This window comes from Mastigoproctus giganteus, chromosome 9 (genome assembly GCF_048544385.1).
Source record: "Mastigoproctus giganteus isolate SK-2022 chromosome 9, ASM4854438v1, whole genome shotgun sequence".
NCBI lineage: Eukaryota > Metazoa > Arthropoda > Arachnida > Uropygi > Thelyphonidae > Mastigoproctus > Mastigoproctus giganteus.
In genome coordinates this window covers 154,370,616-154,395,420 of record NC_143583.1, presented here as the reverse complement: position 1 = coordinate 154,395,420, position 24,805 = coordinate 154,370,616, and the positions used below count along the sequence as shown (strand labels likewise).

Sequence of the window (24,805 nt, the reverse complement as noted above, 5' to 3'; positions counted from 1 at the left end):
AGAAAGGTAGAACAATTACAGATGTAGCTCAAGAGTATGGCGTCCCTAGGTCAACCGTGGCAACTTTTTGGCAACAAAGAGACAAGATTATAGGTGCTAGGGTGTTCGCTGGAGCAATGAAAATTTCTGACAGAAACAGATCTTTAATCAATGAAGAAATGGAAAAGCTGCTTCTTACCTGGATTAGAGAAAGACAGATGAAAGGAGATCCAGTAACTCAGGCAATGATCTGTGAGAAGGCTACGTTAATTTTTGAAGAAATGCAGAAGAAAATTCCAGGACGTATCTCAGATCAAACTGATGAATTCAAGGCAAGTCATGGCTGGTTTCACAGATTCAAAGGTAGGACAGGTATCCATAGTGTTCTCAGACATGGGGAAGCAGCTAGTGCAGATAAAAAGGCTGCAGAAGAGTTTGTGAAAAAATTTGAAGACTTAATCATGAAGGAAGGCTACTTGCTGCAGCAAATTTTTAACGGGGATGAAAGTGGGTTATTTTGGAAGCGCTTACCAAATCGAACATACATCATGCAAGAAGGAGTGAGGTTTCCCAGGACATAAGCCTATGAAAGATAGGCTTACCTTGTTATTGGCAGCAAATGCAAGCGGAGACTTTAAAGTAAAGCCACTTCTCGTTTACCACTCTAAAAATCCTCGCTGCTTTGGGAAGAAAATCATCAAGTCCAAACTGCCAGTGATGTGGAGATCCAATGCAAAAGCCTGGGTAGACCAGAAAGTCTTCAAAGATTGGATTTTTGAGGAGTTTGCCCCGAGCGTAAAAAAATTCCTCATTGACAACACTTTACCTTTGAAAGCACTGCTGATTCTTGACAATGCTAATGCCCACCCCCCCAAGACTTGGCAAACATTCTTGAAATTGACTTTGATTTCATCAAAGTCCAGTTTTTGCCCCCAAACACCACATCACTGATCCAACCCATGGATCAAGAAGTAATTGTCTGTTTTAAAAAAACTTTACACCAAGGCTTTGTTTTCACAGCTTTTTGACGTGACTCCTTCTGATAAGACACTGAAGGAGTTCTGGAAGACTGAGTTCAATATTCTTCACGCCATTTCCTTTATTAAAACTGCCTGGGAGGGAGTGACACAGAGGACCCTTCGTGCATCATGGAAGAAACTCATTCCTTCCTTTTTTTGGGATGACAACAATGCAGTCCAAGCCGCTGAAGAATCAGAAGCAACTGCGGCCATGCGAGAAATCATTTCGACGGCGGAGAACCTCGACGTAGGAGAAGTTGATGAGGCTGATGTGGAAGAGCTTGTGGAGGATCATGGTGACGAACTAACCGTGGAAGAACTCAAAACACTCAGCGAACAGGAAGCAAAAGAGAGAGAAAAGGAAATTTCACTTGAAGAAGAAGAAGAAGAAGACAGGGAAAAAGGGCCGATGCCAACAGCTGCCATTAAAGAAATTTTATTCCATTGGGAGAAGGTGCAGTCTGCTTGTTTAAAATGGCACCCCAACACTGCTGTTGTAACTAGAATGACAGACTTGCTTAACAACACTACTATGCATCACTTCAAGGCTATCTTGAAAAAGAGGGAGAGACAGTCCACCCTTGATCAATTCCTCATCCCCATTCAAGCAAAGAGGAGAAGAGAAAGGGTAGAACAAGATAAATAAAACATCCTTCCAACATCTAAGGCTCAACGAAATGTATGTACTGATTATGTATTTTGTTGGTTGGTTGGTATGTTGTTTAATGGCACAAGGGCTGCTAAGGCCATATTGTGCCTGATTCTATTCGGTAGTGCAATTACCAGTTAAAATCTGTAAAATAATCCTGTCTGCTTTAAGAAATAAAAGAACTCAGGTAGATTTGCATTGTCTCCAATCAGATGTGTTAATGTCGAAGGTTCTTGCAGATGTGAAAGCGATTTGAAAATTTTGTTTCGATAATTATTATAATGATTGCAATTTATTAGAATATGTCTCACTGTAAGTGTAGTCTGACAAAATGAACAAATAGGCGGATCTTCCCCTTTGAGGAGATAAATATGCGTTAGATACGTATGCCCAATACGCGTCCTAGCCAGGATCACCTCCTCTTGCCTATTTGATCGCATGCTTGAGGGCCATAACTTAGGTTCCTGTTTAAATTGCAGTAGTTTATTGCCGTACTGAGCCTGCCAGATTTGCAACCATTGCTCTTCACACACGTTTTTTATGAATGATTTGTAGTCTGTGTATGGCACTTTGTAGTTAGGAGATCTTACATTGATTGGATGTTTAGCGGCTTGATCTGCGTATTCATTTCCTTTGATGCCTACATGACCTGGTATCCAACAGAAACTGACTGATTTGTTTACAGCTTGTAACGCAATAATCTGTGATCTAATTTGCTTCAAGACAGGGTGGATTGGTTTGGATGGATTTTTCAATGATTTTATTGCACTCAGAGAATCAGAGTAGATCATAATTCGCTTCCTGGACTGATTTATCACGTGATCCAGAGCTATTTTAATTGCCCACAGTTCAGCAGAATAGACGCTGCATTCCTTTGGAAGGGACACAGAAGAAGAAAAGATAGAAGAGACTGCCGCTGCGCCCACTGTCGTACTTGTTTTCGAGCCATCGGTGTATATTTGAAGACACCGAGAATTTTCTGCGACATGTGCAGCATGGAGTTTCCTGATAGTAATGTCTGCTGCTTCCTTTTTCCCCCATTGTTGGAATGACAAGTCACAGTCCGGTAGATAATCAGACCACGGAGGGTCGGGATTGCTCATTTCCTGAAAGACATTACCCATGTCTAGATTCCAACTTTGTGTTAACTGTAGCAACCTTATCCCAATAGGCTTGTTTTCGTTAGGTTTGTTTTGATAAAACGTGGTCCACTGGGGCTCAAATAAGTATGGCGAGACAGGATGAAAAGGAAGACTCCGTATTTTTGCTGCATAGTTGAGGATCAACATTTTCCTCCGAAGATGGAGTGGAGGTTCGTGTGCATCTATATATAGACTCTGTACAGGGGATGTTCTGAATGCTCCTAAAGCAGTTCTTAGGGCACTGTGATGGATAGTGTCTAGCCGAGTTAGTGCACTTTTCCTGGCAGAGTCATAGATTGGAGCTCCGTAATCCAAACAAGATCGAATTAATACCCGATAAAGCCGAAGCAGAGTGTATCGGTCAGCACCCCATGTCAATGAAGAGAGTACTCGGAGGATATTTAATTTTTTCATGCAAATGGTTCTCAGATATGTGATGTGTTGTAAGAAGTTTAATTTATTGTCCAGGATTAGGCCAAGAAATCTGATACTACTGGAAAGAGGTATGGTGAAATTTTTAAGATGTAGTTCAGGCTCAGGGTGGATCTTACGTTTTTTACAGAAATGAATACAGTTAGATTTTTGTGGTGATAAGCGGTAGCCATTGTGAGACATCCACAGCTCAATTTTATTAATTGAGATTTGAAGCTGTCTCTCAATAGAGTTCATAGTTTTTCCTTGGCACGAAATCATGAGGTCATCTGCATAGTGATATAATTCTACTGTGCTTGGAATATCATGGATGATATTGTTTATTCTTATTAAAAATAACGTAGGACTCAAGATAGATCCTTGAGGGACCCCCTCCTCCTGTATATGAATTCTAGAAAGAACATTTAAATGACTAACCTGAAAGGTTCTTCCCTGGAGAAAGCTCTGAATAAACAGAGGAAGCCTGCCTCGTAGGCCAAAGGTGTAAAGATCCTGAAGAATACCGAAACGCCATGTTGTATCAAAGGCCTTTTCTAAATCGAAACTTACCATAACGAGGTGGTCATTTCTGACAAAAGCGTTTCTGATGTTTGATTCTGCTTTGGTCATCATATCTAATGCAGATCTATTTGCCGAAAGCCATATTGATTTTTATGCAAGATGTTATGTGTCTCAAGAAACCAGGTGAGGCGCTTAAGAACCATTTTCTCCAGTGTTTTCCCCAAACAACTAGTTAAGGAAATTGGACGATAATTTCCTGGATTAGAGAGGTCTTTCCCTGGTTTAGGGATGGCTAATACAAGTGAATGTTTCCAAGAGCTAGGATAAATATGTTCTTCAAAAATTCTGTTAAAAAATATTAAAAGAATTTGTAAAGCAGTATCATTCAAGTGTTTTAGCATAATATAAAATATACCATCAGGTCCAGCTGCACTATTGGGTGATCTATTAAGAGCATCCTTTAACTCGGATATAGTAAAAGGCTGATTATATGGAAGAGACAGACCGGTATTGAAATTTAACTTAAACCTTTCTGCTACCACTTTAAGTTGTTGGAATGAAGTGTCATATGAATTTGCTGCTGAAATTTTTGCAAAGGCTTTAGCAAAAGCGTTTGCAATATCTTTGGGGGAAGACAGTTCCTGTCCATTACAGATCAATATTGGAGAGGATGACAATGGATATTTGCCATTCAGATGTTGGATTTTCCTCCAGATTAATCTAGTATCGGTGTTTTTGGTGATAGTGGAAGCGAACTGAATCCAAGAATCTTTTTTGGCTTTTCTTCTTATTTGTCGTGCTTTAGCATTTAATTTCTTGTAATTTATAAGATTAATAACAGTGGGATGCTTGCGGAAAATATTCCAAGCTTTGTTCTTTTCTTTTTTTGCTTTATTACACTCATCATTCCACCAGTAGTTTCTACACCTGCGTGGATGAGTCGACGACTGAGGAATAGCTTTGTCAGCTGCTGCTAGTATCCGTTTAGTAATATGGTCATTAGCTTCATCTATTGACTGGTTCAGAATGGAGTTTTTATCTAAAACTGTACTTAAGGAAAATTTTTCCCAGTTTGCCTTTGTAAATTTCCATCTTCTGCGAGCTTCCGGATAGGTGGTGGGGGTAGTTTGGAATTTACAAGTAATTGGAAGATGATCACTATTGTGGGGATTATCCAATACTGCCCAATGTATACTTGGGTACAGAGCGGGGGAGCAGATAGACAGATCTATGGCTGAAGTATTTCCTGAGGGAAAATGAACATGAGTATGTGCACCAGTGTTCAGCAAAGTTAAATTTTGTTTGTCCAGTAATGTTTCTATTAGCTGCCCTCTTTTATCCATATGGAGACTTCCCCATAACGGGTGGTGTCCATTAAAATCACCCATCAAACAAAAAGGAGGTGGTATATGAGCAAGAAGCTCATCAAAGTCACGGAGTGTATACGTTTGGTTTGGTGGAAGATAAATAGAAACAAGAGATAAAGATATTCCAATTTCTATTCTTACAGCAACAACTTCTAAATTAGTTTTTAAGGGGATTTGTCTAGACGGATTAGTAATGGATACCAAAACCACTACACCTCCATGGGCTGCAGTTGCTGCATTCCTGTCATGCCTGTACAAAATGTATTTCTTTATTGAGGGAGTCACTTGTGGAGTTAAAAATGTTTCCTGTAAACAAATGCCTGCTGGATTGAAATCTCTGATTAGTTCATAAAGTTCATCTGTATTAGTACGTAGTCCTCGACAGTTCCATTGTAAAATGCACTTCATTATTTAGTTTTAGTGGAAGGATGATCCGGTTGCCTTTTAGAGGCTATAGGCTTATTGCGGTCTATTTTAATTTTATCTTTTTTAGGAAAGGTAGGCCGTCCAGTGTCCATGTCTTCTTCGGCATGAATTTCTAATATAGGTTCTTGTTCAGTTTTGTCATCTGTATCCATTTCTGCAGTATTAATCTGGGTTTTAGTAGAAGATTCAGCATTTGTGATCCTGGTCTCACTTTGTGACTTAATGCCACTAGTGTTGGGGATGGAAATTGGGGTATTACAAGTCTGGTCTCTGTTGTGTTGCTTCAAGGATGGCTGAGGAACTGAAAGCTGAGCTCTAGCCCATTCAGCAAGTGATATGTTCGGTGGAACTGAGTCATTGGTTTGTGTAGCAATTGAACGATATTTCTTTGTAACACCTGCATATGTACGTGCAGGAGTATCTTTCAGTATTTGTCGTCTCGCTTCCTGATAAGTCACTTTATTTTCAACTTTAAATTTCTGTATTTTTTTTCCAACTTTCCATAGCTCGCAACTTCTAGAATATGCAGGATGATCTTCCTTGCAGTTAGGGCAAACTGGAGATGTAGCAGTACAGTCTGTTTGAGTGTGATCCTGGGATCCACATTTTGGGCATATTGTGTTTCCTCGACATGTTGCCTGAGAGTGTCCAAACTTCTGACACTTATAACACCGTATTGGATTTGGTATGTATGGGCGGATATGGCAATTAAGATAACCAGCTTTTACAGTATTTGGTAAGTTTGGAGTATTGAATGTGAGAATTACACTGCGGGTTGGAATGAGGTTGCCATCTCTACGAGTCAAAATTCTCTTAGCTTGTATGACCTTTTGGTCTTTAAGTTCTTGTACAAGCTCCTCTTCTGTTACATTCAATAGATCCCACTCAGAGATAACACCTTTGGAACTATTTAGGGTTGAGTGGGGAGATATTTTAACAGGGATACCACCGAATGTTGTCATCTTTAACAACAATTCTGAATGTTTCGGCTGCGTAGTTTCCACAAGCAAATCCCCTGACTGTAACCTTTTGACCATTTTAGGTGATCCAGCAGCATTTTCTAGAAATCTCTGTATAATAAATGGAGAGAGTTTGCTCACTGGTTGACTAGTTAAGGAATGGATAATCAAGAAAGTTGGATACTCAGGTTGATGATTATCTATTTTTAAGCGCTTATGTTGCGCACTACTTTCATCGGAGTTATACCAATCTATGGTATTTGAGCTTGAAGGCTCTAAGGCTGGATAATTTTCTTTATCCATGTCGGCTCCTTTTCGCCCTGGGGGATTAGCTTTTCCACCCAGGTTACCGGCCCCGCCACGGGGAGGCAGGAGCAGTGCCGCTTGTGGCCAAGCGTAGGAGTTAGTACGGTTAGTATATACAATAAAGAAAAAGGTACTTTCCTTTTTCTGGCTCTCTTTCTATACTTTTAAAAAGTAGAGCTAAATAAACAGAAAGGCTTATGAACGAAATGAAACAAGGAAAAACTCAGTCGCTTTGGAAAAACGCTATAGGAATCGCAGTACTATTTAGCACAGAAAATCGCTTGGCCTCAAGAAACGCTTGGCACCCGGGGCCTATGTATTTTGTAATTTCATTTGGTAGAATATAGTCAAGTCAATAATACTGTGTATTTCTCTCCGACAACGAATTAATCAATTTTCCATAAACTTATATGGAAAATATTGACCCGCAATTCGCAATTCGACTCTAATTCGGCAATGGATTATAGTCGAATTGCGAGGCACCACTGTATAATGAATGCTCACTTTAATGGGCTTCAGAAACAGTGTTCACTGAACCATGTGACCCTACGATGTGATTGCTTCAACGTGATCATATTTACCTTTAATTAAAATATTTTAGCAAAGTAAATTTTAACTTTCAACTAATGAGAAGGCTTCCCTTTCATTTATCAATACAGTATTCAGATACAAAAACTGAAATACTGTATGAAGCATTCTTGTTTTTTTTGAACTATTGAAGTAACTGTAAACAAGCTGAAATTCATGTGATGTGGGAAAGTGTCCAGTGTATGAGTGAAACTTGTGCATGAGACAAATTTTATTCTTGTCAGTGTGCTGCAAAGATTTTTAATAGAATACTGTCTTCAAATCAGAGCTGTCAAAGTTTTGAATTGTTGCGTATGGTCATAAACTTTGTTTGTGTTCAAACTAAGATGTAGCCTTATTACCATCATCTAAGTGCTCTTGAAAGATAATTATTTGGAGGCAACATGCAAACTACACAGCTAAAACTTAAGAGATTCACATCTGTAGAGAAGGCTAGATAGGTAGGATTTTTCTTTACCATTGCCTATTGGGCTGCTGAGATCAGACATCCGAACCTCCATCAAGGTACTGGAGAGCTCTTCATACTGTGAATAAGGTTGTTGATCACTATTGTGTGACAACAAAATTTGTAGCAATTTTATTCCTGGTAAGTTCTGCAAAATACAGTATCATAGTTTTTAATGTTTTAATTTCAGAGTCTAGCAATTTTTCATAATCTTGAGTTTGATCATAATTTTGAGTTTAATGGGCAATCAGCATTAGTGAAGAGATCTTGCCTTCATATAGTCTGTTAAATTGGGGCTTTTCTTTATATACAAAGAATAACTTGTAAAGAAATGAAAACACAATGCATCAAAGCATTTTAATGCTTTCGTGTATGTATTATAGAAAAATGCTGAGATTTCTTGGGTAATGGTTCTCAACCAGTGGTCAATGGAACCTTAAGGGACATGTGAAAAATGACAATAATACCAAAGGAAACCAAGGTCAGGACTCTTCTCGAGTAAGATTTCTGACCAAGGTTTTCGGACTTGGAGATTTAATAGACATGCTTGTCTGTCAAAAAGGATCAATTTTGCTTCAGTGTTTCCTTGATCTCTTGGTCTCTTTAGCATGTCCTGTAGATGTATTTGGTGTTCTAAACTTTTGACCTTTTGCTCCAAGGTAGAGAAATGAATATTGTGGAGGCTGAAGAAATGGTAGTCTTTTCAAGAAGTTGACTCTCTGGGGGAAGATAAGTGAATTCTGGTAATTATGCTAGTTTTCCTCATTTTGATGTATTTGCTTCAAAACAAGTACATCCAGTAGAAACAAGGGTTTACTAGGATGTTATTGTGCATTTGGAAAATCTGAAAGTCCCTACTGATGGTATTAAACTGACTGACGGGGATGTTTATGATTGGATAAAGAGCCTATTTACTGTTTCTCTTCAGTGACAGTGATCGCATAAAAGATGAGTTTGTAAAACACTTCACAATGATTTTGAATCGATGAAACTAAATGGAACCTCAGGGGACATTGATGGTATGAATTTATTCTGGTGAAAACTTGGCAAGGCATATTCAATTTTCAATTTTTATGAGGTGCACTTATTGGTCTCTAGTTCTGTTTATCATACCCTGCCTCTGTGAAGTGGGGTTGATTTTTGGAGTTTTTTTTTTTTTTTCCATAAAAACCAAACTGAAGAATAAACTGAAAGCCAAACATAACATGTGAGCAGCTCTTAAAAATGAACTGAAATGTTGGTTTATAGTAAGCAGCAACTGTGTTCATGCATGCACATCTATAAGAACAATAAAAATTCTTTTCCCGTTATTTGGAAGAGCAACTGCAAAGCTTGGGTGACAGAAACAGTTTTTGAAGACTGGTTCAAAAATTATTTTTGCCTATTGGTTAAGGATCATTGCTCTAAAATTGGTGTTGAACCTCTGAGCTTTACTGTTATTAGATAATGCTTCTGGTCATCCTCTTAATTTGGAATCACTTAGTGATTTTCCAACTCAAATTGAATTCCTACCTCCTAATACAACATCAGTTTTGCAGCCTATGGATCAAGGAGTAATAGCCACGTTCAAGACGTACTATTTAAGGCGAACATTTCAACAGTTAATTGCAAACACTGATGGTCAAGACAAGGACAGTATGAGAGTGGTGGAAAAAATTTAGCATCCTACAGGCAGTTCGTAACATAGATGAGTTGTGGAAAGAAGTTTCAACATCTTGCTTAAAAGGAGTATAGAAAAAAAATCATTCCCAGAAAATGAAGAGAGCTCACCCTGAGATACAAGTCCCAGAATTGTTGAAGAGATCAGTAACATGGCAACTGAAGCAGGAATTGACAGTGTAACAATAGATGATCTGAATGAATTACTAAATGCCCACAGTGAACCTTTGACAAATGAAGAGCTGTAAGACCTATAATTTAATGCGGTATTCATAGAAAAAGAATCTGAATCGACACCAGAAAAATTAGTGTCATGAATTTGTTAGAGGAGCATAATAGTGATTTTGCAAGAGTAGATGCAGTTTGACGAGGTTGCGATTAGGTGAGGGACTGTTATAAGCAAATTTTACAAACATAACGTAGGCAAGCGAAGCAGACTGAGTTGGATTCATATTTTGAAAAAAAATAAATAAAATAAAACTGCTACGACATGAATGAGTTCTATGTGATTTTTGTTCTAAGTCATTTTGAAAACTGCAATATGTATGTAATTAAAGTTTGTATTTATGTGTACTTGAAATAAAAGTTTCATATTATTTCATTGTATTTTGGATAAAAATTATTTGTTTCAAGATATTTTGTACACTGCATTAATATGAAAAAAGAAAAAATCAATCAATAAAAACAAGTCAAAAGACGTAAAAAAAAAAAAAAAAAAAAAAATGGTATCCCTGTTTAATGTGGAAATTTGCTTTACATGGATTTCTTGGAACGCATCCCCTGCATAAAATGGGGGTTGCCTGTACTCAATGCCTGACCATAGTCTTATTCAAAGGAATAATCACCTCCTTATCCCTGCCAGCAAAATTCCTGTATATCATTGACAAAACCCCATGACCTATTCTGGCTGCCTGTCTGCACTGCTCAGAAAAATTCATATCTGACTGCATAATTATCCTCGGGTCTCTTTCATTCTCCACTACCCTGAATGTAACACCACCCAGTTGGTATGTTACTCTGGGGTTACTGCTACCCATATGCAGTACTTTGCATTTGTCAATGAGAGGTGGCAACTTCAGTTGCCACCTCTCAGCCCACTGCTCAACTTTTCTAGATCCTGTTGCAGTAGCATACTGTCATTACCAACCATGCCAACCTTTGTATCATCTGAAAACTTGGACATTAAGCCTGATATACTTTTATCAATATCATTGATAAATATAGAAAACAACAATGTTATTAGTGGACTCTACTAATAAGATTAGTCAATGAAGAGCAGTGTCCATTGTTTATCGCTCTCTGTCTTCTCCCACTCAACCTACCATCTCTTTATCCATAGAAGTAAATTTCCCTTAATGCCACACTGCTCCATTTTGTATAGCAGTCTTTTATGTGTGACAGTATCAAAAGCTTTCCTGAAATCCAAGTGCAAGTGTATGACATCAAAATTGTTTTTTGCATCCAGTTCTTATGTGACCACATCATAGTATCCAATCAAATTGGTCAGGCAAGATTTCCCATTAAGAAACTCATGCTGTGTTTGAACTATAACTGTAGTCTTGTCGAGATGATCCTACATTACTTCTTTAATCAGTGACTCTATTATTATAAACACTTGCACAGCTAATTTTTCTTATTCTGCCCATTTGCACATCTCAAAACTGTAGGCTTTCCCTGAATCCGGTAATGCTCTCATTATTATAATTGAGTGGACTTTTGCTGTTGTTTTTAATTGGACAGATTCCATCATCTTCAGCTACTTTGTAGCTGCAACACTTTATTATCCTTCTTCCTCTCAGTAATAATCATTTAACTTCCGGTCAGTATTAAGGAAACTTCTAGCATCCCCATTTCTAAAAACTATGCTGACTGGTGTTAAATGTTCTTATGATAACTGAAAGGAAGCTGGAAGAGAAATTAGTGCTGCTAAAAGTAAAAATATCAAAGGACTGACTGAATTTATCCAATTATATTAACCTGTCATGGGTGGTTCCCAAAATGTAGAAAAAGAGCCCAACTTTTTTTAATTTCTTGAAAATATTTTGGATTTTCTGAATTCTGCTTAAATAATGCTGATATTTTCTTAATGAATTTAAGTACTTATGTTATTGTATTGCAATACTTTTAAGTTTTAATAACAAATTAAAACTGAAGATTACAAAAAAGTTTTAGACATAAAATAGATAAATCAGTCTGTTATCCTTTTCCACTTTCCAGTTTAAATGACCATTAAGTGTGCAAAATTTTAAACATGTGCATGCACATATGTATATTTCTGTTTATTATGTATATAAATGCTATTAAAAATGTATATTTGCCATTAATTACTTCTGTTTTAATGTTTATTTTAAAATTTATTTCAAATTTTCAAAAATTTAAAATATATAACTTGCTTTCTGCAGTGTAGGGGAATGAGAGAATATTGGGTTCTGTTTGTCTATCTTTAATATGTGAAAACAATAATAAAACTTTAAAAAACAACTAGGGCAAGGCTAGATGTTTATTGAACTAGCTGGAGAAGAAAAAAGCAAAAACTAAAAATAACCTAAACTTTAAACAAAAACAGCACTTTTCCAGTATCAGGCATAAGCAAAAAATCAAGTAGTTTAAAGATGGTGACAGATCACCTGATAGGTTGTTGTGTTCAGTTGCTATACAAAAACTGCAAAAAAAAAAGAAAAAAAAAAAGACACTCCAGAAACTATTGTGGTAAAAGTTTGAGTATGTTTAAGAAGGTATAGAAAATTTCAGATTTTTACTCATAGATTAATGGTTAACTTGAACGTTTTATTTTCAGTGTTCACCTGTCAGGTTATTACCTGCCACTCCCAATGGGTTAAAGGAAGCAGCAAAAAAAGGTAATAGCTATAATAACGAAAGCATCCTTCACTTCAGATTGGAAATGTGCAAATGTCTGTCCCATTTACTAAGGTGGCTGAAGGGAAAGTGAGTAATTATAGATCTCTAAGTTTTGCATCTGTGCCAGGGGAAAAAAAAAGTTTCATGTGGATAGGAATGGAGCAATAAAACAATTAAGCATGGGTAAGATTTATTAAAGGAAGATCATGCCTGATTATTAGTATTAGTAATGGCTGCATGGTGTAAGAAAGCCTATGGCGTATGCTGCACCAGCCAAAAAAAAAAAAAAAAACCCAAATAAAACAATGATAAAAAAAAAAAAAAAAAAACCTGATAATTAATAAAAGAAAAGGAAATTAAACCAATCATCCTATGCGTTTCCCTCACCCGAAGGTACTATCCAGATGACTTTGAATTTCCCCAAACTGTCAGCCTAGCCACCCATGTAGGCAACTTATTCCAGTAATTTATAACTTGCTGGCTAAAATAAAACTTCCTGCAGTCCAATTTAAACATCTCCCCCATAACTTGAATTTATGTCCCCTAGTTCTAGCATCATTTATAATCTTGAAAATTTTGTCCTCATTCATTTTACTGATGCCTCTCAGAGCCTTAAACATCTCAATCAAATCTCCTATAAGGTGTCTAGTTTCCAAACTCTGCAACCCACATATTCAAAGTCTTTCTTCATAAGGATGCCCTTTTGCCGATCTCACCAGATGAGTTACCCGTCTTTGCACCCTTTCAAGAAGCTCGATGTCTTTCTTTAGGTGCAGTCTCCATACTTGAACACAGTATTCCAAGTGTGGTCTAACAAAAGCCTATTCAGTTTATTCAGAGTCCGAAGAAATTCGGACTCTGAATAAACTTTGGTTAAGTTAAGTCAATTTTGACTATCAATTTATGAAATGATTTTGACAATCTTTATATAATGGGATTATCACGTCCCTATCTCTACTTGCCAAATTTCGATAGATCATCGATAGAACACCATGGGCCGTCCTTGCAACCTGTTTACAATGCTCAGAGAATTTCATATCTGACCGTATCGTAACACCCAAGTCCCTTTCCTCCAGTACTGGGTTTAGTTGAACTTCACCAAGTGAATAAGTTATTTTGGGATTACTGTTTCCCGGGTGTAATACCTTACACTTTGTTGGATTAAAGCATAGCTGCCATTTTTCTCACCATTCCTGAAGTCTACCTAGGTCTCTCTGAAGAAGCTCAGTTTGACAGTGATCATTAACTACTCTACAAATTTTAACATCATCTACAAATTTATACATCATGCCCTCTATCCCTTCATCACTGTCATTTATGAAAATTAAAAACAACAGTGGTCCAAATACTGATCCTTGGGGAACTCCACTTCTTACATCAACCCAATCTGAGGAATAGCCCTGAAGCCATCCTGCTATCCATCTAAGGATTTTTCCAGTGATTCCAACCTGTTCCATCTTATAAAGCAACCGCTCATGTGGGACTGAGTCAAAAGCTTTGCTGAAATCTAAATAAACAATGTCGAAATTATTCCCTAAATCTAGCTCATGAGTGACCCTTTCAAAATAGTGAACCAGATTTTTTAAACATGATTTTCCCTTTACAGAACCATGCTGAGTATCCTTGAGAATTTCAATTCTATTCAAATGATCCTGAATTCCACCATTGATCATTGCCTCCATGATTTTCCCTACCACTGAAGTCAGACTGACAGGTCGATAATTTTCCACTTCACTCTTAGAACCATCCTAGATCAAACAGATCAGCTAATACGTGGTTGTTACAAAGGAACTGATGACAACAAATAATTTTGAAATAATTTAATTGGATATCAGTAAATCTTTTGGTACAGTCCCACACAAATGATTTTGTATAAATTGGGGCGGTGTGGGATATTAGGAGGAAACTACTACTGTGACAAATATGAAGATGGTTAACTGATAGAAGTCAGCAGGGTATACACTATATTTTTTTAAACCACACACACACACACACACACACACACACACACACACACACACACACACACACACACACACACACACACACACACAAGGTGTCTCAAAAATATTGGTACAAACGTGTAGGGGAGGTAAGTAACATCTAAAGCAGGGGTGGGCAACTTTTTTCGTCAGCGGGCCGAATGAAATTTTCGCATCATGATGCGGGCCGGAATAGATTGAACGATTTAATACAAAAAATCAGAACCTAAAAAATGTTATATTACTTGAATTACCAAATTATTAATGTATTTTTAAAAAAAATATCTGAATGTCCAATTATCATTGAAAATGCGGCATTCGGCACCAATTTTTCTTTTTTTTTTTAATTGGCTCATTTTATGGGCTATAAATTATATTAAATTAAAAATTGTAATAATTAGAAAAGGCATAAAACATAAAATATCTCGCACCAATATTATTTTTTTCAATAAGAAGTCAAACCCAAAGGAACTTCGTTCGATCGATGCTACAATAATAATTAGGAAATAACTCTTTGACGCTGCGTAGAATCACTTGGTTACTGTTGTACTGGCCGCGATTCCCGATTGAACCGAATTAAGCCGAACGTTTACGGCGAGTGTAGTCAGGTATGGATTTTCTATATTTATGCATTTACCGAGGGGGCCGGATTCAACATCGTCGCGGGCCGGCTGTGGCCCATCCCTGATCTAAAGGAATGTGAATTGCATAGGAACCCATAACCGGAAACGTCACACAAAAATAGTAGCAGAGGCACAAGAAGCAGAAATGACACAATAATTAGTGACAAACATTTATTTGACATAATATTAACAATGGAGTACGAGATGGATGCATTTCATGATGTTACAACAGTTGCTCGAAGGTTCCACCACGAGACGTGATGCATGCGCGACACCGAAGCAGCATGGATTGGTGGACACGGTCAAACACACCTGGAGTTTCTTTGACAGTAGCAGCAGCAGTGCAGACAAGTCTTGCCATGAGATCCATTTCCGTCTCCACAGGCGATTCATACACGATAGATTTGAGGCCCCCCCCCAGAAAGAAATCAAGGCTTGATAAATCAGGTGAGCGTGGGGGCCAGGCAACGAGTCCACCACGGCCAATCCATCGACGCCCAAAACGCCTGTTCAAATGGTCACGAACATACCTTCCATAATGGGCAGGCGCCCCGTCATGTTGAAACCAAATGTTGCGTCTCACATTTTCTGGAACATCATCAAGTAACCCTGGTAGAACTTGTTCAAGAAAGATCCGATATTTAGCAGAGTTCATGCGGGATGGTAACAGGTATGGGCCGACTAAGCAGTCACCGACCATACCTGCCCACACATTTATTGTGAAGCGATGTTGTACTGCATGGGGCCACACACTGTGTGGGTTGTTGTGAGCCCACACATGAGCATTGTGCTGATTGAATAAGCCTCATCTGAGACCAAAACATAGGCTGGAAAATTGAAATCTTGAACACTTTCTTGGAGGAAACCACTGCGCAAAAGCCACACGTGCAGGATGATCTTGGGGGAGCAGTAACTGAACCCTTATGAGATGAAAGGGGTGTAAGGAATCGTCGTGCGAGACACGCTGTACACTGCAATGAGACACTCCTAAGGCAGAGGCAATGGCACGTGTGCTGGTAGTAGGATTATTCTGGATGGCATTCAACACACTTTCATCCATGGCGGGAGTTCACGTCGAACGTGATCTGCTTGCACTATTCCTGTTACCTCTGAATGACCCATAATCGCACAAATTTTGATGCACATGTACAAACAAACGGTGATCCGGTACATGTCTGTCTGGGAAGCGTTCTCCATAAATTCGTTGAGCGGCTCGTCCATTGCCCTCTGCTCATCCATACACTAGGTGCATGTCTGCCAGCTCACAGTTCGTATATCGATGCATGCTCTTTGTGCAGCAACTACTGCTTGAATGAGTAAACCAGAAATTTTCCCTCTCTCGAACTGACAAACAGTGCCGCGTACCGACTTACGGTGACGTTTCCGGTTATGGGTTCCTATGCAATTCACGTTCCTTTAGATGTTACCTACCTCCCCTAAACGTTTGTACTAATATTTTTGAGACACCCTGTATATATATATATGTATCCTTATGATTATATGCCAGCATGGCAGGGTTTTTAACAAACTGAATTTTGTTTACTTTTACAGTGCTGTTGTTATTTTGGTGCTTTTAAAATACTCAAACAAGGTTCATGGGGAATTAATGAAGAATTTCTTTTTAATTATGCAGTGGTGTAACTATGCCAAGCAGGACATTGGGGTTGGTTGTGAAAGAGAGCTCAGTCAATTTTTTTATTAATAAAAAAATTGACTAGGTAGCTCGCTGTTTATTTGCAGGTAATTTGTTGCACTAGCAGGCAGTAAGTGCAGGGCTGTAGTGGAGGGTATATGTCGTATACTGTCTGGAATTTTTAGTTGAATAGCGTATACCTTCTGGTGTTTGAAAAACTCAAAAACACATATTATTAAAATATTTAACACTATTACATTCATAGAGTATACCTTCTGCTAATTTTATGACTACAGCACCAAGTACCAAATATGTGTTCAGTTTATTCAGAGTCCGAAGAAATTCGGACTCTGAATAAACTTTGGTTAAGTTAAGTCAATTTTGACTATCAATTTATGAAATGATTTTGACTATCTTTGTATGCAAGCTACAACAATTAATATAATTCAAAACCTTTAATTTCCATAAAGAGGCAGTCTCAGCTCACATTACAACATAACTATGTAAACACTCACTTTAGCAGACCTCAATTTAACAGACTTCAGAAATAATGGACAGCATTCACAAAATCAGGATTTTTATATGTATCAGGCTCCACAATGAAACAGCCTTAGTCTATTTGCTACCAGTTAAAATATTTTCACAATAAAACAGAGTGCCAGGACGTTCTCCTATCTTTTGTGCTGTCAGACCTCCAAACTTCTAGCGAGGGTACTCAAGAATTCTTTGGACTCGGAATAAACTTTGGTTAAGGTTTCCACTGCTACTATAAGACAGTAAAATATGAATTTCTTGTATTTTGTGCAATACATGCAATAAAATACAGTATTACCTTTTTTTTTTGTGCTTTTTATTTTTCTTAACATTCTTGCAGCTCCTGAGACTGCATTGCAAGTTTAAGGGACAATCGGATTTAGTGGACAGGCCTTACTACTCCATATAATCTGTTAAATTCAGATTTTACTGTATTTTCATTCATTTTAATTCTAGTTCTCAAGAAAACTTACTTTCCTTTGAAATAGGTGTATAGTGACTACCTGAACACACTGTATAAGCAGTGGTTTGGTTATTTGGAATTTCCTAAAATGAGCTTTCCAAACCTCATTTTAGGAAATTTTAGATCTTTTGGAAAGGGATATAAAGAACAGCAAGGGTAGTTGGGGGCAGAAAAAGATTTATTATTCTTACCAAGAAAGACTGGGGTTCTGTAAATTGCAGTCTGTAAACTAGGCATTTGTGTATGTGGGGGTTGAGTAAACTAAATGCTGATGGCATCTTTGCATTTTCCTGAGGCAAACCACATAAGGGGATATAAATTTAAAGTGAAAAAGGATGGATACGGAATATGCAGAAATTTGTTTATAACCAGAGTGGCTGCTTATTGGAATTATTCTCCCAGTGTTAGAAGTAGAAAGTTTGAATAGATTTAAATAATAATGATGATTATTATTCAAAGGTTATAAAATGGAGGATTAATGAAATTACTAAAAGTAATGGGCAAATGAAAGGGTAATTAAAATTCCATTATTACTGCAAGTAAATTGGTTCTTGTGTATACTCTAGCCCAACCACTAGGTTAGAGAAGTTTATAATTAATTATTTTGACAATGAATATAATCATTAACTGTATTTAGTAGTCACACTGGCTTGAACCACGGTCCACTCAAATGTGTGTGCGTTATTGCACTCTCTCATTTGACCACTCAGCTATGTCAGGCACAAATATTTTTATGGCTTATGTTGTTAATAAGGTTGAATTCTTTTAACAAGAATACAGCTTTTTTAAGTTAATTGTAATATTTCTTTGTTTTCCTGTACACATACATTTATTAAAAACTTTTTAAATTTTGTTTTACAGGCTAGAAAATTTGAATTAGGCACTCTAAGGAGAACTCGCAAAAAAAAAGCATGTTCTTTGGATCTTGATCAAAAAAATATAGAACACTACTTTGCTAAAAGAAATAGTGAATTCGAGAAGCAAGCAAAAGACTGTTTCACATGTAATTCCTTCAGAAATCTCAGACCCCCAGGTGCTTATGAAATAAAAATTTGTGAATCCGAAAATGAAAGTAAGCTATCCTTACTATCAGTTAGTGACTATACTGATTTATTTGGGAAAGAAAATGTATCAGATACAAACAGTGGCAGAGAAAAGAAAAGATCTAGAGTTACATCTGATTTCTTACTGATTCCACAAAACGAAAATAATAAAATACTTTTAGAAGCAAATAATATCCAATCACCACAAAAAATTGCAAATCTAGAAAAGAAAGTTTCAGAAGATCCAGTGGCATTTGATTTATTTCCCTTTGATATCAATAATTCTCAGATTCATGGTGAAAGACTTTGTTTATCTGATAAAAAGCATTTAATCAAACCTGAACAGTCTAACTCAGAGGACAGCTTAGTACTTAACAGCCAAGCATGCGAACAGCACGATCCATTTATCCCACGTAGTGGCTCATTTACACAATTAAATTTAAATCTTTCTTTAGAAGCAGAAATATCACATACAGTTTCAAATTATATTCAAGAAGAGAAATTTTCACAGAATTCCTCATTAAGTCTATATTCAGAAATAGATGAAAATTTTGGATTTTTTATTCCAAGGGAAGATAATATAACACAGTTGACCTTAAATATGTCACAGTGATTCTATTTAAAATAGAGTTTTTAAGAGTTCTATGACCATGAAAATTACTTTCTTTATAACTATAAAATAATCTGTTCAGGGACAGATTTTTCCATGTGCTTTACTTATGAAACTTTTTTTGAAGAGTGGCAGTTATTGTGATAGTTTAATAAATACAGAAACAAAGTAAAATCACTAACACAAAAAAAGCAGCTCTAGTCCAAATCTGCCTTAAATATACTTTTGTTAGCAATCTATAACAATTTTCAGAGAAAAACCTATCCGAATCTTATTAAATATATTGGTGTGTTTTTACTTTTTTTTTTTTTTTTTTTTGTTAATTATGTTTTACCACACAAAACTATTTCTTGTCTACTTAAACAGCATGGAATTCATATTTTACTAAATTTATATGAATTTCAGTCACCTAGCTATTATAAGGTATTTGCCTAATAGTTGCATTTTATACTATGTTAGTGATGAACTCTGGTTATTTTTCTCTAGAAAAATGTGTTGAATAGGGTGAAAGTGTGCTACAAAGCTGGTAATATCTTGTATGTGATTTAATGCAAATATTAATTAATTTTAATTTTTAATATTTGCACCAGCAGTTGTAAAAATATTATTATTTTTTGCAACTGCCGGTGCTGGTGGATTAAGACATTATGCTTATTAAAGCATACCTAAGAACTGTGATGTAAAAGAATTGAGTATTTGTATCAATTTCTATTTATGACCTGTATGAACTTTATTTTAATATATAAGAACGCTTTTCTTCCGTATAATTAGAGCTGTATTGCATTTTGCAATGTGGAAATGTTTTTGGAATAGCTGGGTGCGTGTGTGCGCGCATGTGTTCCAGCCAGTCAGTGAGATGAATTGCTGGTTGGCTGGAAAACATTGTTTTGAAATACCCCTCTTTGAGTGATTACCATAATATCTAATTGGCCATATATTACCAGAAATCAAAGACTTATCCTCTCACAACCTATGAGAAAAGAGAATAACAGTAGTTGAAAGAATGAAGGTAGAGAAGTGTCAGTGTTTAGAAAGAGAGGACATTTTTACTGCGTAATATCTGTAATGAAACACCTTTCCTTATTTTAAAGTGTTATTAGTTTTAGCAAATGATGCAAGGAAAGAAGCTTACACAGTATCACCTAAAAATTGGAAAACATTAGGTGACTAAGAAATCCAGTGTAGCAACTAGCATTTTACAGGCTTATCTAGTGGTGGTGATGTTGAACTGCCAATTTTGTGTTTTGATCACTGTACTCTTATCTTGCAAGGACTAGCATAACTTTCAACAAAAGTCCTGTACGATGGACTCAGAAAACTGACAGTTATAAAATTCTCTCTCGACAGCCATTTATTAACTTTTTCCATCAAATAATATTATGGAATGAACCTTATTGGTTGAAGGAATGTGCCACCTGCCTTGTCTTCTAAAGCTTAATTCTATGAGACAGATTGAACAACAAAGCAATTGTAAGTACACTGCTACCTTCATATAACACAGGTGGGGCAACAACTTTAATACCTGTGTTATAAGCAAAGCCCATTATAACTGAAAATATTTTGCCATTTTTTTAACATAATTATGTCATTTATTAGTAATAAATATTTTATTTACTAATGTTTTATGAATATATAAACTAAAAAATGAAGTATTAAAGATTATATCATTCCCATTACATTTTACTAATACACAATGCTGTTATGGACATTCTGAAATAGTCATGTAATTTAGTTTGCTGGAACTGATGACAACATTTTTTTTCAGTACATAATTCTTAATAGTGGTCAGATGTAAAAAATGAAGGTGTTCACTATCACTCAGACATTTTAACCATGCCATTACTCATTAATGTTTTCAAGCACTTTGTTAATTTCTGGTGCTTTTTCCTTACACTAGTCATCCACATTATTTTTGAGTCACTCCCTATGTCACTGACATTCTGTTTGTTGATTGTTTTTGCACTGTTCACAGAGGCTGCCATTTCTTCTTTGCTCAGGTAATGTGAACTGGAGCTTCCACCTCAATCCAAGCTGCCAGGTCGTTGCTCCAAGACTGCCACCCAGTATGTGGGGGGGGGGGAGAGGACTGACTGGATCTCTGATATTATGAAAGTGAACATTCCAGCATTCAGGTAGGTTCTGTAATCTGATACCGGTTGGTTAGATTGTTCTGGGTTTATTTCCATAGTGGGCCATACAAATAGTATGACCCTGTGGATCATACAATAGTGGCTAAATAGAATGAGTGGGGGGAGGCTTTTAATTTTAGCTGAGTAGTTCATCAGTAACATCTTTCTTCTAATACTGAGTGGAGGTTCCTGAGCTTCAACATAGATTTTGAATTGGGGATGTTCTGTAGGTTTAGGGCAATCCTAAGATCAGAATGTTGGATGGGGCAAGATGAGATAAGATGCTCTCCCTAGCAGTCATAAACAGGTGCTCCACAGTCTAGCTAAGATCTAATTAGGGAACTGTATAAGTGGAGCAGGGTATAATGATTTGCACCCCACAGTGTACTAGAGATGACCTGGAGTATATTCATTTATTAATGAAAGTAGTTCGTAGATGTTTGATATGCTTTTGGAAGTTTAGCTTCTTATCAACAATTAGCCCTAGGAGACAAATGCTGTTCGTGATTGGAAGAGGATGATTGTCCAAGTGTAACTCAGATTCAGGATGCATTTTATGCTTGTTGCAGAAATGCTTGGCTGTAGATATGTTTGATAGTTGTTATCCATTCTGTGTCATCCGTAGTTCAATGTTATTTATTGATATTTTTGTAAATGCCTCTCAATATAGCTAATATTCTGGGAATGACAGGATAAGGTAAGATCATCAGCATAGATTTGAGTTGACAATATTTGGAATGCTGTTTGTGATATTGTTTATTTGTATTGCAAATAAAGCGCTGCTGAGAACAGCCTGTTGGGACTCCGTCCTGTATGTATCTTTGAGACAGAGCCTGCTGGTATTGAACTTGGAAAGAAATGTGGTGAAGGAAGTTTTGAATCAAATATGGTAAACGGCCTCTCATATCAATAGAATGGAGATCCAGGATGACAGTGCCATCAAAGGCTTTCTTGATATCCAGACATACCATGACAAGATGTTGATTTCTGATGAATGCATTTCTTGTATAGGTAGTTCTCGACTTTACGAGTTAATTCGTTCCTAGCGCGTGCTTGTAAAGTGAAAACTCGTAAAGCGGGAATTTATTTCCCATAGACATCTGGGGTTATGTTCTCAACAATGAAATTAGTTTGTTTAAACAACGATTGATTTATCGAAAGAAATGAAAATGTAGCCTGTAAAATCAAGCAAATTATAATAATAGAGAAATTATTTACTACTTACAATTGTTAAAGAATGTTTATTCTTTGTCATCATCGACTAAATGCACACTCGTTGATCACTCATTATTGGCTCGGCACTCATTGGTTTGTTGCACAAAGGAGTCTTCTTCAGAAATGTTTCAAGAAGCGTTTGTTGCCAAGATAATCTTCTCTTTTAATTATAAATTTCACGATTGCATGCATAAGCATTTTTAACGGCACACACAGATTGCAACTAACATGATTCGCGTGGAGTAACAAGTTTATGAAGCTTAAAAAAAAAAAAAAGAATAAAGAGAAGATTCTGAAAATTTATTTGTTTTTTATACGATTGAAGATTTCAGTAAAGGGCAAACACAATTCCAGCTATCAGTATTTTCCCAAATGCATAGCATAGTTTACTACCCATTTATAATTGCTTGCAGTAACAGAAAAGGCCAATAAACCAGAAAGTGCAAATTGTTTTTATTGTTTTATGGTCATGACCTCCAGAAATGTGTTTTAGAAAAATATCACAAAGCCGTTTAAAATTGATTCTTATAACTGAACATATGATAACGATGAAAGTTTAGTGCATTTTAATGATTTGAATTGGTAACTAATACAATTTACAAACCATGCTCACGACCTTTTATATGGCCTTAAGGTCACGAACGTGACCTTAAAAATGACATTTTAGAGAGATTCAGCTTAGTTATACATGATATTTTAACGATACGATGGCATCTCTGGAACTGATTAATATCGTAAAGCGGGGGTATATTGTATTGTATTTTATAGTTGTGCGCGTGGTTTGGAATGCGGTATTTATGAATGTTTAATATTCATTTTTTGCAATTAATGTTCATATTTTCGATTTTGTTGATATTTGATACTTGGAAAAAAAACTCGTGAACTCGTAAAGCGAGAACTGCCAGTGTTTGATTCAGCCTTTACCATGAGATCTAACAAAGATCTAGTCTTCCGAAAACTAAACTGATTATTATTGATTTGTTTTTTTTAGGACTCAAGGTACCAGATGAGTCAGTAGTGGACCATTTTTTCCAAAGTAAACAGCTGGTTAGAGAAATTGGTGTATAGTTGCTAAGGATTGAATGATCTTTTCCTGGTTTAGGGATAGCTATTACATAGGAATGTTACCAAGAACTGGGAAACGTATGCTTGGAGAAGATCCAGTTGTAAAAATTCAGCAGTGAGGATAGAGATTTCTGGTCTAGATGTTTAAGCATTACATAGTAAATTCCATCAGGGCCAGCAGCACTGTTTTTAGTGGTATTTATGGATCCTTTCAGCTCAGATAGTGTGAGTTGATGGTTATAAGGTAAAGGACTGGTAGCTTTGATACATACTTATATCCTAATATATGTATCATACAGATAAAAGTTAATTACATTTAAGACCTTTTAACTTTTGCAGAGTTCAATTTCAGACTGTCCAATATCGTACTGTGAAGTTGGCACGTGAATTTAATGTTAACAAGTGTGGTTAACACCATTACAGTAAACCCCTGCTATTCGCGGTCGCTGATTTAACATAAAATGAAACCTAAAAAAATGTGAATTTTAAAGCGCTGTGAACATATTCCGCCATAAAAAAAGCATGGGCGTGGCTAAAATTATCTTATCCGGTCAAAACAGCGCTCAGTGGGTGGGGGGGAGAGGGGTGACAAAATCGCGAGCGTGGATGTTTCTCGCTAATCCTTGTTCAATATGTGTAAAAGCTTGTCATGGAAGGTTTTGTCGTTTGCTTTTAATTTATATGCTTATAAATTTATCAATTTATAAATTGATATGCTTACAAAAGTGATAAATCTACCATTTTGCAGTGTAAAACACACTTTTCAAGTGTGTTAAAGGAAGAAAGTGACTTTATTGTGGACAAGTTCTTTCTAACCCGTACAAAAATATGGATACGAATAACAAAGGAAATGTGAAAAGATCAAAGAAGATGATGACATCAGTGAATAAAATTGAGTTATTAGACAAAATTTCTAATAGTGAAAGTGCCTCCTCAGTGGCAAAACATTATAAAATCAATGAGTCAATGGTACGATCAATCAAAAAATCGGAAGAAAAAATCTGCCATAGTGTCCGTGAAAATGTGCTAATTGTTTCAAAAATTTGCTCTGTAACTCGTGATGTTAAATTAGAAAAAATGGAAATAAAAATAAAATTCCGTAAAATTCTCATCATTCGTGAAAAGGCAAAACATCAACACGTTAGCAAAACTGGTGATAACACTGGCGAGATACGTT

General features: G+C 36.5%; 1 protein-coding gene across 1 annotated transcript in view; it reads left to right on the top strand.

Annotated features, from left to right (window-relative positions):
- Nucleotides 1-19,222, top strand: part of LOC150080825 (uncharacterized) — a 32,877-nt gene extending 13,655 nt beyond the window's left edge. Inside the window, exon 2 of the mRNA XM_090380832.1 lies at nucleotides 18,428-19,222. Coding sequence (XP_090236958.1) covers nucleotides 18,428-19,222 — 795 coding nt within the window. The remainder of the gene's footprint in view (nucleotides 1-18,427) is intronic.
- Nucleotides 19,223-24,805: the final 5,583 nt, after the last annotated feature.